At 40.4% G+C, this 17,624-nt stretch overlaps 1 protein-coding gene across 15 annotated transcripts in view; it reads left to right on the top strand.

The window, feature by feature from the left end:
• Positions 1-17,624, top strand: part of SPAG17 (sperm associated antigen 17) — a 117,275-nt gene that overhangs the window by 78,782 nt on the left and 20,869 nt on the right. For all 15 annotated transcript variants that reach the window (XR_013945198.1, XR_013945199.1, XR_013945200.1 and 12 more), the window contains 10 exons: positions 550-679; positions 3,735-3,955; positions 4,887-5,031; positions 8,045-8,199; positions 8,607-8,783; positions 9,889-10,016; positions 11,053-11,183; positions 12,803-12,930; positions 13,326-13,508; positions 15,852-15,965. Coding sequence is in view for 10 of the 15 variants with exons in the window: in XM_080576922.1 (XP_080433048.1) it covers positions 550-679; positions 3,735-3,955; positions 4,887-5,031; positions 8,045-8,199; positions 8,607-8,783; positions 9,889-10,016; positions 11,053-11,183; positions 12,803-12,930; positions 13,326-13,508; positions 15,852-15,965 (1,512 nt within the window). In the remaining 5 variants the exon portion in view is untranslated. The remainder of the gene's footprint in view (positions 1-549; positions 680-3,734; positions 3,956-4,886; positions 5,032-8,044; positions 8,200-8,606; positions 8,784-9,888; positions 10,017-11,052; positions 11,184-12,802; positions 12,931-13,325; positions 13,509-15,851; positions 15,966-17,624) is intronic.

Raw genomic sequence — 17,624 nt, 5'->3', positions numbered from 1 at the left:
TGATATGGGTAATTCTAGGCTTTATCTGCCACACAGGGAATATGCATATCAAGAGTTAAGCGTTATGGACAGTAGATTTCAGAAACCAGCTATGATAAGATAAATAACCATGACTACTTTTTATTAGCTGCCTTGATGGATAAAAAAACTAACAGAAATCCTAGACGTGGAATAACTGAATACCAGATCAATATGGTGATACGGATGCATTACCATTGCTAGAAAGAGTGGTATTCATAAAAAGACATCAACTTTTGACCACAAAGAATAGCCTTTGCTTTTACAATGCCTATTTGTTACTAAATATAATCCCCATTGATTACATATGTGAACTACAGTAATTAGCGGTCCTTTCTTTTTAAGATAGCTTCTTTATTTTTTGTATTTATTCTGACAGTCTTACTTTTTTAGTTCTATCACCCACTATTCTAGTAACCCAATATTCTAGTCCCTATTCTAGTGACTATTGTACTAGTGACACATACTTTTGAGATTTTTTATTAGTGTTTGAAATTATTTTAGCCTCTAATATGTCTTTGCTTTTTGTAGATTCTGTTTGCTAATGGCACAGTGAGTAGGAGTCCTGATTCTGGCCCTGTCCTTCCACCGCCTGCAATTCCAGATAACACAGAACTGTTACCAGAATCAGAGCCCTTACCGGAGACCAGCACTAAGAAAGGTAACATTTTGAGTGTTTCAGACAGATTTAAAGATAGAAGGGTTGATAATACTAAATAAAAGGCATTTTTCTTTAGTCTGAAAATTCTGCCAGTATAAAAATGATTTTTTATCTGTACTCAGCTGCTGTACACTGCTAATTTGTTATCTTCACAGCAGATCATTTCTCTCCTACTCCAGTTTTCTTTTTTTTTCTAAACTGCAAGAACTCTAAGAAGTAAAAGGTTATATAAGAACTACCTAGCTAGAAGAGTGACTTAACAGTAATTTCAAAGAAATCCTTGCAACTATGGTAGTGTGAAATCCTTACTTATGTGTTACACAGTTTTTAGTCCTGGTGTTGAGAAATGCTCTTTTCACAGAGGACTTGCAACATTTTTCTTTCTCATTGCATGTATTTCAAGGCACCTAATATTGGTCATAATCAATTGGTTGTATGGACTTGTGGTCTGTCACAGTATTCTCATGTTACTGTGTGTGGCAGAGAAAGAAACAAATGTTTGCTTATCATAGAATCATTTAATTTGGAAAAGACCTCTAAGATCATCTAGTCCAACCTTTAACCTAGTACTGACAAGTCCACCATTAAACCATGTATCTAAGTTCTACATCTACATGTTTTTTGAAGACCTACAGGGATGGTGACTCAACTAGTTCCCTGAGCAGCCTGTTCCAATACTTTGCAACCCTTTCAGTGAAGAATTCTTTCCTAATATCCAACCTAAACCTCTCCTTGCACAACTTAAGATTTTCTTGTCTTATCACTTGGTGCATGGGAGAAGAGACCAATCCCCACTTCGCTATAGCCTCCTTTAAGGTAATTGTAGAGCATGATAAGGTCTCCCCTGAGCTTCCTTTTCTCCAGTCGAAACAACTCCAGCTCCCTCAGCTACTCTTCGTATGACTTGTGCTCTAAACCCTTCACCACCTTCACTGCCCTTCTTTGGACATGCTCCAGCACCTTGATGTCCTTGTGGTGAGGGGCCCAAAACTGAACACAGTATTCAAGGTGCAGCCTCACCGGAGTCGAGTACAGAGGAACAATCATTTCCCTAGTCCTGCTGGTCACACTGTTTCTGATACAAGCCAGGTTGCTGTTGGCCTTCTTGGCCAGCTGAGCACACTGCTGGCTCATATTCAATCAGCTGTCAACCCCCAGGTCCCGTTTTGCTGTGGAGCTTTCCAGCCACTTTTCCTCCACCTTGTAGTGCTCGTAGAGGTTGCTGTGCCCCAAGTGCAGGACCCAGCCCTTAGCCTTGTTGAACCTCATATGCTTGGCCTTGGCCCATCGGTCCAGCCTATCCAGATCCGTTTGTAGAGCCTTTCTGCCCCCAAGCAGATCAACACTCACACCTAACCTGGTGTTGTCTGCAGACTTACTGAGGGTGCACTTGATCCCCTCATCCAGATCATTGATAAAGATATTGAAGAGAACAGGCCGCATTACTGAGGTCTGAGGGACACCACTAGTGACCAGCCTCCAACTGGATTTAACGCCATTCACCATGACTCTTTGGGCACAGCTACCCATCCACTTTTTAACCCAACGAAGCGTACACCCATCCAAGCCATGAGCAGACAGTTTCTCCAGGAGAAAGCTGTGGGAAATGGTGTCAAAAGCCTTACAGAAGTCTAGGTAGACCACATCTACAGCCTTTCCCTCACCCACTGAGTGCGTCACGTTGTCGTAGAAGATCAGGTTTGTCAAGTAGGACCTGCCTTTCATAAATCCATGCTGACTGGGCCTGATCACCTGGTTGTCCTGTAAGTGCCTCATGATGGGACTCAAGATAATCTGCTCCATGAGCTTCCCTGGCACTGAATCCAGGCTGACAGATCTGTAGATTCCCAGATCCTCCTTCCTGCCTTTCTTGTAGATAGACATCACATTTGCTAGCCACCAGTCAGCTGGGACATCCCCTGATAGCCAGGACTGCTGATAAATGATGGAAGGTGGCTTGGTGAGTGCTTCTGCCAACTCCCTCAACTTGCTTCATACCTCACAGTGTGGTCCCATATCACTGTCAGTGCTACATAGTACAAAGAATAATTATGAACTATCTTAACATTAACTTATAATTTATTGGAAGCATGTGAATAAAAATTGCTGCTAAAGAGAAGTCTTTCAAAAAGAGATTTTCTGATTCATCAAGTCCAGCCCCCTGTTGTTAGGATATTCCTTAGAATATCTGGAAGGATGATTGAGAACTACTCTGACAAATCGTCTTCTATTTTTTTGTCTCAGTATCTGTGGCCAGTGTATATAATTTATTACTTATCCTTTTTTTATAATCACTTTTTCCCCCCACCTTTCCTCTCTACTGTTTAGTCTTGACAAACTTACAGTGAATATTTGTATCTTTTTTGCATTTTGTTTGCTAGGATTTGTATGCTGTAAACTTTCAGAGTCCTGTCCAGACCATGCTGTTGTCTTTTGCCTACACTTTGTCTAGTTCCTTTTCTTGAATATGGGAGGCCAGAATTCTCCATCATATTTTTGATAAGATCTCTCCATTACCTTTCACAATGTAATCTGCATCTCTTCTGATGTGCCGTATGTTTGGATTTGCCTTTTTTGTCACTGTACTTTCACACTGATAACTTACACTCATTCTATATGGGTGGTATATCCAGGTCTTATTATATCTTATTCAACTGCTGCAAACTTGTCTGAAGCAGAAATCATTTTTATTAGTCCTTTTTTCATAAACTTCTTTCTGTTAGGTTTTATCAAATTCCTATTACTTTAGTCCTCAAGCTCATGGGATAGTTTGGGATGTCTTTTTTTCCTATAAGATTCTGTTTTGCATTGATAGTGCATTCCAAAGTCATGTCATAATCAGATATCATTAGCATGCTGTTTGGTTTTATGTGTCATTAATAAACATATTAAAGAGCACAGCTTTGAGTAACAGCTCTTGTAATTTCCATCTAGTCTGGTAAATCATTCTTTCAATTCTGTCAAAGACAGTATTCACAGAAATTCTTCAGTTGATTGATTTTGTCTTTTGCCTTAGAGAATACAAAATCTAATACAGACATTTTTGTTTCTGCAGTAAAAGGAAGTGACAGAAATGGTGTATCACACCCAAACAAGGATGAAGTGTCTGAAAATACCATTCAGGGTCTAGCTGAATCTGACCAACCTAAGGAGAATCAGGCAGGAACCTGGATAACAACAACCCCATTAGGCATTCAAGTGGGCACTGAAGGAGCAAAACGAATGGATCTGGAGCCAATCTTAATCTATCAGGCAACTGACCCAGCTGATGGAACGGTACTACTATTTTTTGTGTTATTATAGCACTCTCTACTAAGCTAAGAGACAGAGATGCCATCATCTGTTGTAGGATGTGTTCATAGAATCATGGAATCAGAGAACCATAGAACAGTTTGGGTTGGAAGGAACATTAAAGATCATCTAGTCCCGAACTCCCTGCCATGCGCGGGGACCCCTCCCACTACACCAGGTTGCTCCAGGCCCCATCCAGCCTGGCTTTGAATACTTCCACGGAGGGGGCATCCACAACTTCTCTGGGCAACTGGTTCCAGTCCCTCACCACCCTCACAGTAAAGAATTTCTAACCTATTACCTAATCTAAATCTACCGTCTTTTAATTTAAAGCCATTACTCCTTGTCCCATCACTACACTCCCTGACAAAAAGTCCCGCCCCAGCTTTCCTGTAGGTCCTCTTTTAGGTACTGGAAAGCCACTATAAGGTCTCACTGGAGCCTTCTCTTCTTGAGGCTGAACAACCCCAACTCCCTCAGCCTGTCTTCATAAGAGAGGGGCTCCAGCCCTTTGATCATCCTACATGGCCCTCCTCTGGTCATGTTCTAATACATCCGTCTTGTGCTGGGGACCCCAGAGCTGAGCACAGTATTCTGGGTAGTCATCACTCCAGCTGCTCATTGACATAGAGGGTAGTAACCAAATCCCTGTCTGTGGCACCGGTCCTTAACCATCTGTTGATTTGCTTGATTTTACTGTTCTTTCAATACAGTTTTCAAAGACTTTGTTATTACACTGTTACTAATGTAAAAGCTGCAGATTTTGAAGAAAATGTAAATCCTCAGTGTCTGAACTAGATAAAGTTGTAGTAGTCCAGCTTGTTCAGAGTTTCAATACATATCATCTTGTATTACTGTTGTTGCTGTTAGAGGTATCTCAGTGCTAATATATATCCATATTCCTTCATTCTTTCAGGTTATGACTGTACGAGATGATGAAGTGATAATCGTTGAGAAGCTAGATGGTAGCAGAGTAGTAGACCATGCTGATGGTACTAGGATCACAACTTTTTATCAAGACTGCAAAGAACTTTTTATGCCTGAGGATAGTGAGGAAACAGGTAAAATCAAAAGGGGCACACTTATCTCTTCTTTATCTTGTGAACCAGATAATTGTCAAAATATACTTAAGAAGGCTCATGTTAGTAGCCTAGATAACAAATCCAATGATGCAGTCTAGACTAGGTTTGCCTGCCTGGTCTTTTTTTTTCCATCAGTATTCAGTGCAAAATTTCCACTGCAGCAACAAGCAAATTTCCTTCTTTCCACTTATATATTTGTATGACCCACCTCACCATGAGAACACAGTGCCTGAGAGTTTTGTTATCTTCATTGCCCTCTCTACACCTATCCTGATATAGCATGTGAGCTGATTTGAGTCTTAACTGAATACATATATAAGAGCCAGGGCATCCTTACAATCCCCAGAGAAACCATGGACTCCACAACCTTGGAGATATTCAAAATTGCATTGAATATGACCTTGGAAAATGCCCCATGTAGATACATTTGCCCGAAACAAATGAGGCTAATGGTCATCCATGTTTCTTCTGGCTGGCAGGGTATTCTGTATGCTTCATTCAGTTGCTGGACAAGTTCTGTCTTCTGTAATTAATATGAAGTGTATATTGACTGTGTCGGTCTCAAGCCGACAAACTGTTCAAACAAAGTAGGAAGTCTGGTTGTACAGGGAAAGATAATTATTCAGTTAACAGTGTGGAATTTTAAAAATCAAAACAGTGACCTGTCTGTTCAATGGGAAAGCGGTGGCCAAATTAACACACCAGTTCAATTTGCTTTCCATCACTTGTGCTGCTGAATAGGAATTCCTTCGCATCCTAGAGCATGTATCATAGGCGTTAAGAATTTGAGTTATCCAACTTGTATGTTACAAATATCCAGATCGTTATGTTTAGTTACATACTTGATAAATTAGAATGTAGTCTCCTGGCCATCCTTAGATAAATGAACTTGCTGAGGTGATCAGCTCTGGTGCAGATGGGTTCCACAGTGGAGCTGGGGATGGTGGTGTACAGGGGGGTTTCCTGAGCCGGGGAAGCCCCAGGGGAGCACAGAGCCCCACCAGGGGCCAACAGCTCACACAAGAGCAGCTGACGAGGTGTGGGCACAGCCAGCAGTAATGGCAGCCACCACCCCCCTGCCACATAAGCAGCCCCTAGGGAGCACGGCAAACAGAGTGGGCAAAAAGGGCATGGTGTGGCAGTTGGCATGGCAGTTTGGGTGGGAGGGCATCCCTTTGAGGAAGGGCCATCCCACTGGCCAAGAGGGAGGCGACAAGTACACCTTAACCCTGCACCCAGATCTGCACAGTCCAAGGGCACTCACCCTACCTGATCCTCAAGGCAGAATGGTGGGCAAAGACTGTGGCTGCACCATCTACCCCAGTGGTGGCTAATGCCTCTACCCAGACAGAGCTACTGAGGGGTGAGGCTGCAGTGCAGACCTCTGACTGCTGGAAGTGCCTAGATCTTTCCTTGGGGTAGGGACAGGTGGCAGACCTGCCTGCAAAAAGTGTGCCCAGGTGGAGGACCTCCTGCACCAGGTGGTCGAGCTGCAGGGGGCAATGACAAGGCTGCATAGCATCAAGGAAGCTGAGGAGGAGTTAGACAGCTAGATCCTAGCATAGTCTGCAGAAGACCAAACAGCCTGAAATTCCCTCACTGGCACTCACAGAAGAGAGGGGCGGCAATAACACAGCAGAGTGGAAGCTGGCAACAACAGGGACCAACAGGAGAAAGAGACTTCCCCCAAAGCCTGAGGTGCCCTTACGGAACCACTTCACCCCTCTGTTGACCGAAAAGAGAAGACCCATTGCAGGGAGGGTGGAGCTGAGTAAGACAGCTTTGGTCTGCTCCCTTCGTATCAATTAGTCCAACTAGGAAAAGGTTACAAGTGATAGTAGCAGGAAACTCTCTTCTGAGTGGTACAGAGGCACCCATCTGCTGACCTGATCCGCTCTTGAGAAAAGTCTGCTGCTTACCAGGGGCTCGTATCAGGGATATCACCAACAGAATGCCAAGCCTTGTACAGCCTAAGGACTATGATCTGCTGCTGCTGTTTAACACCAGTGATGGTGTTAAACTGGACACCACTGATGCAGCCAGGAGCAGTCTGTGGAGCATCAAAAGGGATTACAGAGCATTGGGAGCAGCAGTAAAGGACTCAGGAACAGAGGTAGTTTTTTTCAACAGTTCTGCCGGTTAAAGGGAAGGGGGATTGAAAAGGCCAGTCAAATCTGGCAAGTATGGTTGCCAGATGGTTCCAGGACTGGTGCCACAGACAGGGGTTTGGTTACTACCCTCTATGTCAATGAGCAGCTGGAGTGATGACTACCCAGAGTACTGTGTTCAGCTCTGGGGCACCAAGCACAACGAGGACATGGACCTATGAGAACATGACCAAAGTAGGGCCATGAGGATGATCAAAGGGCTGGAGCCCCTCTCCTATGAAGACAGGCTGAGGGAGTTGGGGTTGTTCAGCCTCAAGAAGAGAAGGCTCCAGTGAGACCTTATAGTGGCTTTCCAGTACCTAAAAGAGGGCCTAACAAGAAAGCTTGGGTGGGACTTTTTGTCAGGGAGTGTAGTGATGGGACAAGGAGTAATGGTTTTTAATTAAAAGACGGTAGATTTAGATTAGGTAATAGGTTAGAAATTCTTTACTGTGAGGGTGGTGAGGGACTGGAACAGTTGCCCAGAGAAGTTGTGGATGCCCCCTGCATGGAAGTGTTTAAGGCCAGGTTGGGTAGGGCTTAGAGCAACCTGATCTGGTGGAAGATGTCCCTGCTGATGGGGGGGGAGTTGAAATTAGATGATCTTTAATGTCCCTTCCAACCCCTACCATTCTATGATTCTATGAATCTTCCTATATTCAGTAGAGAGTTCAAAAATTCTGAGGTTGCATAATCTTTACACAACAAAATTATATGATAAAGGATGTTATCAAAAGTTTGAGGGTCTTTTACTGACCAGCCTTTTGAGAGAAAACCCAAAATGAATCCTGAGACTGTTCTATGGTTTATTTACTCCAGTCTAGTTGTTCTGTATTAATTCTTAGGTGAATTCTCAGAAGCCATCACAAAGAAAGTGAAATATGTACGAGTAGAAAATCCCAAGTTTGCTACCGTTACAACAAATTGTGAGGATGGTTCTTGTTGTACCATCTTTGGAGATGGGACATCTGTTATAGCAAAGCCACAGGGAACATATCAGGTGGGAGTTACTATATTTCGTGACAGTGATATTTATCTGTGTCCAGAGAGACACCATCAGCTTTTCTCACCTTGACTATTTTAACTCCCTTCTCTGTAGCCTTCATGAATCTTATGAGTCTCTCTATTTCACTCTGCCAATGTTTAGGTAGTTACTCACAGCCGTATAGTAAACTTATTTCACAATCTTAAATTTTCTAAAGTCAAAGATTTTACAAAGACTAGCATCAGCTTACTCTTATCATCTTCCTTCTTCCTCACCCACCATTCCCTCAAAACTGTATGTTTCAGTAGTAAAGATCTGAGAGCTCTCCTCTTGATTTGCACCTGTTCTTTATTTTTATGCTATATCTAAGCTGAATATTTCACCTTTGAGGACTGAACCTCATCAGTTTTTTACTGTGATAGGTTTTACCCATCAAGACAGGCTCCCTTTTCATTGATGAAGATTGCACAGCAGTTTATACCCATGAAGTTTACAATTTCATCAGGAAGAAGGAAGTAAAACAAACAGGGAGATATGTTATGAAACACACTTCCAGCACTATTTGTGAGGTGATGGATCCTGAAGGAAATCTTTTCAAGGTAAAATACATGGAAGGAAATGAGTTTCTGCATTTTAGGTAATTTTATATATTTAATATATTTAATATTTATGTCACAAACATTTTTCAGTTAGTTTGTAGCCTTCTAGTACTAATTCTTAAAGTAGCCTAGCTAGCCAAAAGAGCAGTTCCTGAATCAGATCTCTGAAATGTTCTTGAGAACATGACAGTTCTCAGGTTTCACTTTTCTAAAATGGGGAAATACCAAAAAGGTTAAAATAAAACACATGGTCTACAGTTTACCTCACCTGTAAAGCTACCTTAATTATTGACTCATGGCAAAAAAATCAGCTCTGTAAATGAGGATTAAAAATGAGAGAGGCTATTCGCTTTTCAGAAGATCCATAGAAACACTCTAATCTGCCTGGTGAGGCAAATATTATTGTAAAATTCAGTCTTTAAAGTCACACTGTTTGTGCTGTGATCCTTGCACACCTAAGACATGCTTTTGAGCTAGGTTAGTACTTATCTTTGAGTTCATTTAAGTGTCTGTGATCCACGTACTGTTTTCCAGTTAAAGATTCTACTTAAAGGTTGTGACATCAATTGTAATCATTACCATTCCTATAGATTATGTGTGTTTATAATCACATGCCTTGATAAATCTGATATAAAGTACACTAAAGAGGATATAGAGGGGTTTCAAACTTACACAGTTTGGCACTTAGACTCTCTTGGATATACATTGGCATTATGTGAGAAATATCCCACTGATTTTCTAAGACAGGGTCTCTTGTGAAGCTAATTTATTCGCAATTGCAATGGTAGGCATCCTGCAAGCAGGAGCATGCAGCAGAAGTGTATCATAGCCCTACGTCCACTATTACCTGATGCTTGTTTCCTTCCCTGTTTCCTCATTGGCTGAGTACTACAGTTTCACAACATACCCAGTGCTTGTTACTATGCTTTTCTTTTTTCACTGTCTTCACTTTTTTTTTTCCTGTGAATTTCACATCACTCCACCTGAAATATGATTTTTTTTTGTCTCTTTCACTGGGCTAGATCATATTACAGTCCAGCAGCAGTAAGTTACTGTTTTAAATAAATCAAGAAACTCAAATAATTGTATATAATTTCAATTATAGGTCATGGCTGATGGCAGCACATCTGTGGTTGTTCCTAGCGTTGGCTCTGACAACAAGGAGAACAAAAGTTCAGCATCAGTACTCCCAGAAGATAAGAAACCTATCATTTATGATGAGCATGTCCCCAGGTAAACAGCACGAGTTCAGGTTTTGTAGACTGGTACTTTCTTTGTTCAGTACTGTGTATCTATGCACTTGATGTCAACTTCTTGAAGTTCCATCTTCTTGTTTTGTCATCAAAATGCTTTTTAATTTTTGCCATCTAGAAAAGAATGTAGTTTGAAAGCCATTGGATTTGATCGGTGTGGTGGGTTGACATTGGCCAGCTGACAGACACCCACTCAGCTGCTTGCTCGTTTCCCCTCCTTGACAAGACAGGGGTAGAAAATAAAATGGAAAAGCATGTGGGATAAAGACAAATTGCATAACAATTACTGTCATGGGCAAAACAGATTCAACTTAGGGAAGAATAACATAATTTATTGCCTATTAAAATAGAATTGGATGGTGAGAAACAAAGACAAACTAAAACACCTTCCAACCCAACCCCTTATTTTTCCCCAGCTCAACATGGCTCCTCTACTTCCTCTCCCTCACACACCCTGAGTGGTACAGGTGTATGGGGAATGGAGGTTGGTGGTCAGTCCATAACAGTTCCTCTCTGCTTCTTCTTCCTCCTCACACTTCTCCCCTGCTACAGCGTGGGTCCTCTCCATATGCTGCAGTCCTTCAGGACAAGTCTGCTCCAGTGTGGGCTGTCCACAGGCTGCAGTTCCTTAAGGTAATATCCACCTGCTCCACCATGGTCTCCTCCATGGGCTACAGGGGAACTTCTGCTCTGGTACCTGGAGCACCTCCTCTCCCTCCTCCTTCTCTGACAGTAGTGTTTGCAAGGTTGTTTCCCACACTTTTTTCCTGACTCTTCACTACCTGCACAGCATTCGACCCTGTCTTAAATATGCTTTCCCAGAAGAGGGTCCAGCTTGGCTTCTGGGCTCAGCTGTGCCCAGCAGCTGGGGCCATTGCAGCCAGCTGGAACCATCTGTGTCCAGCATGGGGCAGCCCCAGCCTCTCCTCACAGAGGCCAGCCCTGCAATCTCCCCCAGTGCCAATACTTTGCCTCCTATGTTCAATACAATCGGACTTGTGTGGATGACTCTCTAGGTTCTTTGTCATCCAAACGGATGGTTCAGGATCTGAACTCCTACGGAGCAGGGATGTAGAAGAGTATCTCGCTGAGGCTTCTAGAGATTCAGCTGCTGTGGTCTTGCAGGAACCTGTACAAGAACATCCAGGTAGGAAAACTTAATTTATTTTCTGACAAACTAGTAACAGAAAAAATTACAAAGGTGGGATCAGAAGTTTCAAAACTCTTATTTGGAGAGGAAATTTGAAATGTTTTTCCCCGCATAGACAGGCATCCAAACTTCTGGCAGTGAAGCAAAGGGAAGGAGCTTGTGCAAAAACTCTGGGAAAGAGAATTAAATGAATGACATTTTGAAGGGATCAGTGAAGGAACAACTGGTGTATCTTTTTCCACTCTCAGATATGCACACAAAAGCATTTACCAAATACACAGATTCTCTGTGTGTTTCCATCAAAAATATTGAATATATTACAGTTTTCGTTTAATGATATAGTTGTGTTTATCAATGAAGACAATGATGCTCTGTTGTTGACCATTAGTCTAGCTGTTGGAAAGAATAAATATGTTATTAAGAAGCTGGAAAAATATGACTGAAGTAGAAGAAGCCAATACAGGGTTGGTACTTGGCACCAAGCACCCCATTACAGCAGTGCAAGAATTTACAACCTGAAATGGCTGATTGTAATTGTGAAGTTAGTTAGAGATACTGTGTTTCTATAAATATACTGTGGCATAACAGGTAGATACTTACAGTAAACATATCTTGAAAAAGACAGAAATATATGGTTCCCCTAGATATGGGGGATGATAGTAATGACCAGTTCCTCCCCACTGTATAAACTGATTGGAATAATTTTGTCATGGGAAAAAGGAAAGAGAAAGGGCACTGAGAGAGCCAAAAAAGATAGGGAAAGTGGAAATCTCAGGAAGATGGAGAAGATGCATACCAGTGAAGATCCCAGACAAGAAAACCTGCTTGCAACCAGCAGTCATTCATAATGGTGGCATTTCAGTATTACCTCCAAGGACTCTCATTAAAGTATTACTATCACAGGTTAAGAGAAAGACAGAGAAAGAGTTCCAGGTTCGATGTTTTCTTTGGGTCCAGCTGTTAGGATGCTCTTCCAGATTTCATACTCTGCCTTTCTATGTACACTATTTGCACTGATAATGAGGCTTTACAATTTTGAATCATTGTAACATAGTACCTCCAGTGGCGATATCAGAAGTCCAACAATGGGATAGATAAGATTAGGGTAGGGAGATTTTGGGTAAGAAAAAATATTTTGAAAAACTTCAAAATTAATCAAAATAATAAAAAGAGTTAATAATTTATCTCTAATGGAATTCAACCAGTGACCAGACTGTGATGTATAAAACACAGTAAAGAATTATGTTTATTCTGAATATGATGTACATCTTCTGAGATTAGTATTCAGTAAACTTGGACCAATGGTCTGTTCTTCTTTGTTCGGGATATTGCACACACTATACAACTGAGCTCTTACCCAAGACTAAAAGCAAGTAGTGTTGGCAGTCAGTTGTTAAACGTGGTCTGAGTAATCCAAAGCTGTCGGCTATTCTACGATCACCTCAAGTGATCCAATATTATCTATAGCCATGTGTATCGTATTTTCACATTGACTTTTACACCTGATAATAAGTTTCTTTATACTTACGAAAGTATATTTTTTCTGGAGGTCTGAAACATTTGTCCATCATTTTTGGATTCAAACTGATTCTTACTAAAATGTGTCATTGAACCAGGTGTTTTAAGTATTACTGTCCTCCGCCCTTTGCTTGAAGCCTCTCCCTGGGTAATGAAGAAAGAACCAGAGAGTATTGTTCCTCCAAATCTCCAGACAAGGACTTGGAATACATTTTCTCCTCATGAGGTATAACTTTTTCAAAACTGTCTTTTGCTGCTTAAGCAATATCAGATGTTTGTTACAGAGGGAGAAGTGGAACTCTAAACAATGTGACATTAAGTTCAGTTTATTAAGCAAACAAAGCAGAGGGTAGGCTGTGTCGGGGAAAATCTAGGCAACTTGTGTTTCATTTATACTCAGTGAGGTGCTACAGCAGTTTTAAGGAGAGTTCGTTTTTCCAGATGAAGAGTTTGTAAGATAGATAAATTGTGCCTAATAATCTACAGACTTGGTTGTCTAGATCTATGATGTTATAAGCAGAACATGTGCTTTTCAGCCGAGATAGTCATTACTGATACCTGCATTTAGCCAGTAATATAAATAGCCTCTTGCTCTTTTTCCTTGTTTTTGCCTATGTTCAGAGGAAGATCACAGATCCTCCAGTCAGAACACATATTTGGAAGGGTCTCCACATCGAATCTAAAAAGCAGCCGTGCTTGCCAGTACCTGTGCGAAAATGTCCTAATAAACTGCAAATCCGTCAGCTGTTCCAGTATGAGCCACTCAGTGACGAACTGAGAGAAAAGCTACAGCTTTCTCTCAAGGTAGTACAATCATATTTGCTTCATTCTTCCAATGAGCAACAGAGAACAGACAAATAAGGTGATGTGAATTTATACATATCTGAGACAAGAATTCTAATACTTTTGAAAAACAAACAACATTTCATACATAGGTGCTCTAAGAAGAATCTATTTCTGAAGCAGCTCAACTCTCCTCTCCCATCCCTTTTGGAGCTTACTCTTCTATGCAAATACATGGGGTCCAATCCAGTACACATCATAGATAGTATACTAACAAATAGTGTCTTTTCTGTCAGTATTGTTATCTGTTACTTTAACTTTGCTTAGGGTTTATTTTCCTGCACAAAGCCTTGAAAACTTATATTTATAATGTTGTACAAGTATTTCTAACCCACCATAAATCTAGTTAGCTTAGTGACTAAGTCACAGAAACAGTAGTCCTTGTTACCAGTTAGTTTTCGTGGATCAGTACTGGATATTTCTAGGTTCAAGTCCGAATTCCATCACTGTTCATGTCTAGCAAATAGCTGTGTAGTCTTCTGATAAAGTGTCTGCACATCCCTCTTTAGTGACTGGTTCATAAAAAGGTAAAAGTTGCACCTCCTGTTTAAGCATTCTGAGATAGGATCTGAAAATTCTGCTGTTGATCCTTGCCAGCAGTTCCATACTTCACTTCTCTGTTTTGGTATAAAACACCGATTTATTTAATTTGCACTGTGAAAATGCTCTTAAAACAGATTTTAGAGTTAAAAACACATTATTATTTACCAACTAGGGAGTAACAAATTTACACGTTCTGTAACTTAATTATTTAACATATTTTGATGATGGTATTGCAGACTGAATTTCAAAATTAATGGCGTGTGAAATCCATGAAGGTAGTAGCACATTGTAGCTTGTTAGACTATTTTTTTCACATTACAAGGTAATAGAATATCATTGACAGCTTTTCAGCCCTGGCATGGTTTGGAACATACCAATCTAGCAGCATTAAATTTTATCCTTTTACAGTCTATACATACATTAAAACGATTCTTTAATTTGCATGCTGATTTTTCGAAGGCAACACTCTAGAGAAAAAAGTTCCAGACCGAAATCCCAACTTAAGTCTCTCCATCGACCAGATCTGTTTTGGCTTATAGAGAAAGAATACTTTGTTATGTCAGGAAGGAAGAATTGCAGTTATTGGCACTGAAGAGACATTTGTAAATAACTGCATTAATCTGAAAAGGAGAAATCCTCATTGCTTATGTATCAATGTCCAATTAATGCATTTCTCCAGAAACGGGTATCTTAAATTTTTAGCCAAATACTCACTTTGGCAGAACCAAATCAATATCTAAAGAAAATGTATTCTTCCTTCTTCCATCTACTTGGAGAGGCATGAAGGAACGAAAAAGAACTGGAACCAGATTACTTCTGCCAACCTTCTCCATTCATAAAACTCAGTATTGCATGTAGCTTTTTAGCAGGGTGGTGTGTTAGTGCAACCCTCTGTAAGGACCCTTTTTTCCCTCCAACTAATCTTCTATAGCATAAAGAAATGTGGACAAAGAAAAGCGTCCTTTTCTTTAGCACTCAGTGTGATTTTGACAAAGTAAACTTGTGTGTAGAAGCAGAGTTTCAGACACTTTCTGAGATACTTTTTCAACTATGATGTTGTAAATTTCCTTTTCCCTAATAGAGATCAAATGAAAAGGAGAGAAAAACCACAACCGGTGTTTGTTAGATCATCTTTTATTCATTAAGCTGATCTTAATAATATAATCAAATTGTTATTATTAATAGCAGATAGATATTTACTCAATACATTCTTTTATTCAATCACATAGTTTACTCAGGCACTTGTCACTCACTCATACTTGCCTGGCTTGTACAGCAGCTGGGAGGCCATGCCTGACTGCATACTGAGAAGCAGGGGGTCACAGTGGTGCACCAGGAGATTCTAGGTAGCTCATCACCACCCTCTTGGATATGCTCCAAGTCACACAGCTTATTGTGGATGCTAATGTGTGCTAGCGGCCTGCTACAGATTCAGCAGATGCATGGTGCTATCAGTTTATCAGTTCTTGCAGATTCAACAGTATTCCTAGTCATGAGCGTTGATTAGACTTTGGCAAGATGTTACCTGTTGCCTTCTTAGCACATACATCTCTCTTAGACCTGTTAGGTTTTTGTAACTATTTCTCCATGTAAACCTCTAGATAACCAGTCACACAGATTCACACAGAAAGGGTCTTTATGACACTGAGAAGTACATGCATCCATTCCTTCTACAAACGTTTTTCTCTATGTATGTGTCCATTAAGTCTACTTCTGCAAAGCATACATCTGCCTCTTGTTCTTTTTCCATTGTTCCACAAGGAATACATAGAAAACATTTTAAAGCAGGAAAGTGAGCTGGAAGAGATGAATGTAAAAGAACCAAGAACAGAAGATGAAAAAGAGAATGCTGCAAATCTCCTTGATCTGGTTACGGTGAGAAAAAATAAAATTTTAAACCACTTCTTTCCAACAAATACATTGTATTGTGTTGCAAGTGTCATCCTTAAAACACATCATAATCTATTAATAGAATAACAAATGTTTGGATAGCACAATGCCACCTCTGCTGTAGTTTAGTGGTGAAGCAGGGCCACGCTGAGCATTCGTCTGGACTACTGAACGTCACTACTGCCATTCTTGTTAAGCAATGCCAAAAACAGCTTATGAGTTTAGCCTCCTCAGAATGATACATTCCCAAACACATAGGCCAAAAATGACTGAAGTGCTTGTGTCTCCCAGAATTAGGATGAGAATGTTTCCAGGCTGTTGTCACTGCAGCTAAGAAACTTGTCTTTCAGTCACTGCGACCTCCATACAAAGAGTTAAAACCTGCTTTTGGGGTAATCCAAAACCAATCTGGATCATTACTACTTGCCTCTGCCTGTATTTTGGGCGCACATGCTCTGTTAATTTGCACAGCAAATTAGACTATGAAAAGAAAAGGGAGAGGAATAGGAAAGGTGGGAAAAAGGAGAAGAGGGACTTGGAGTAGGAGTCAGGAAATGGTGAGGTTAGTGGGAGATGTGTGGTGAAAATAAACTAGAGAAGTTCACGCAGCAGAAGTGGTTGGGCATTAGAATGAATGAAAGAGACGCTGTTTATATCTTATGTTAAGAATGATCATATATGTAGTGGTCAGTTTGCTCTATTTCAGTTCTTTAAATCATTTGTTTCCTACAGCTTTCTTTGAAATTTGTTACTTTGTGTTATGTTAATTCACATGCTAGATTTTTAATAGTTACTAAAGTGTTTTCTTTTTTAGTCTCATTTAGGAAATGTTTTTATTTCTATTTAGTCAAATAATAAGCATATAGTGAATTCAAACATACTGAATTTAAAAATCTGGCACTTGATTTAGTCATATTAGTGTAAATATTCACTACTAAATGATATATCCACCTCTCAAAAGTGAGTATATTCTAGCAAACGAACATTGTCTTAGGCTTAGAGTCTGTGTTTTAAAACTTGTCTTAATGTGCAAAAACAGTAAATATGAAATATTTCCAGTGTTAAATGCTGTTAAAGTCCTTTTCCTAGCTCTCTGGATTTTACTCTATTTTTCCTTACAAGCTTAAAACAAACATGTAATTCTGTAATTCATCCCTGAACCTTTTAGGCAAGTAACCTTAATTTGCTGAAACAAAAAGGCTATTTTTTGATATTACAATCTTCCATATATATTTTTGCTCAGCACTTTTCAAGTGACATGCAAGTTTAAAAAGAGAGTAGAGAAAAGAGACACCTAGCAAAAAAGTAGGCGGGAACTCACAACCTTTCTGAAAGGAAGAATATGGAGAAATAATCTTTCAGTAACTCAATCAGCTTCAGTCCTCTAGGCAGACATTCATGTGCTTTGATGATAGTCAGGTGCTGAATCTAACATGCTACTCAGTTCCAATGGCCTTTTCTAGTGACTAATCATTTTTGTTTGTCCTGGCTGCCATGAACACATTTCCAGGTACAGATTTCACATTAGACAACTATTCTCTTACCAGTAGGGTCCCACTGTGGACCTTCTGTGACCCAGGAATCAGTGCCACACTCCTCCCAAGTCTCCACTGTTCCCTAGCTCTGTTACAACCTAGGTTGCCT

This window comes from Anser brachyrhynchus (assembly GCF_964034855.1).
Source record: "Anser brachyrhynchus genome assembly, chromosome: 1".
NCBI lineage: Eukaryota > Metazoa > Chordata > Aves > Anseriformes > Anatidae > Anser > Anser brachyrhynchus.
The sequence above is the reverse complement of the archived record's forward strand: the minus strand, read 5'-3'. Positions and strand labels throughout refer to the sequence as shown.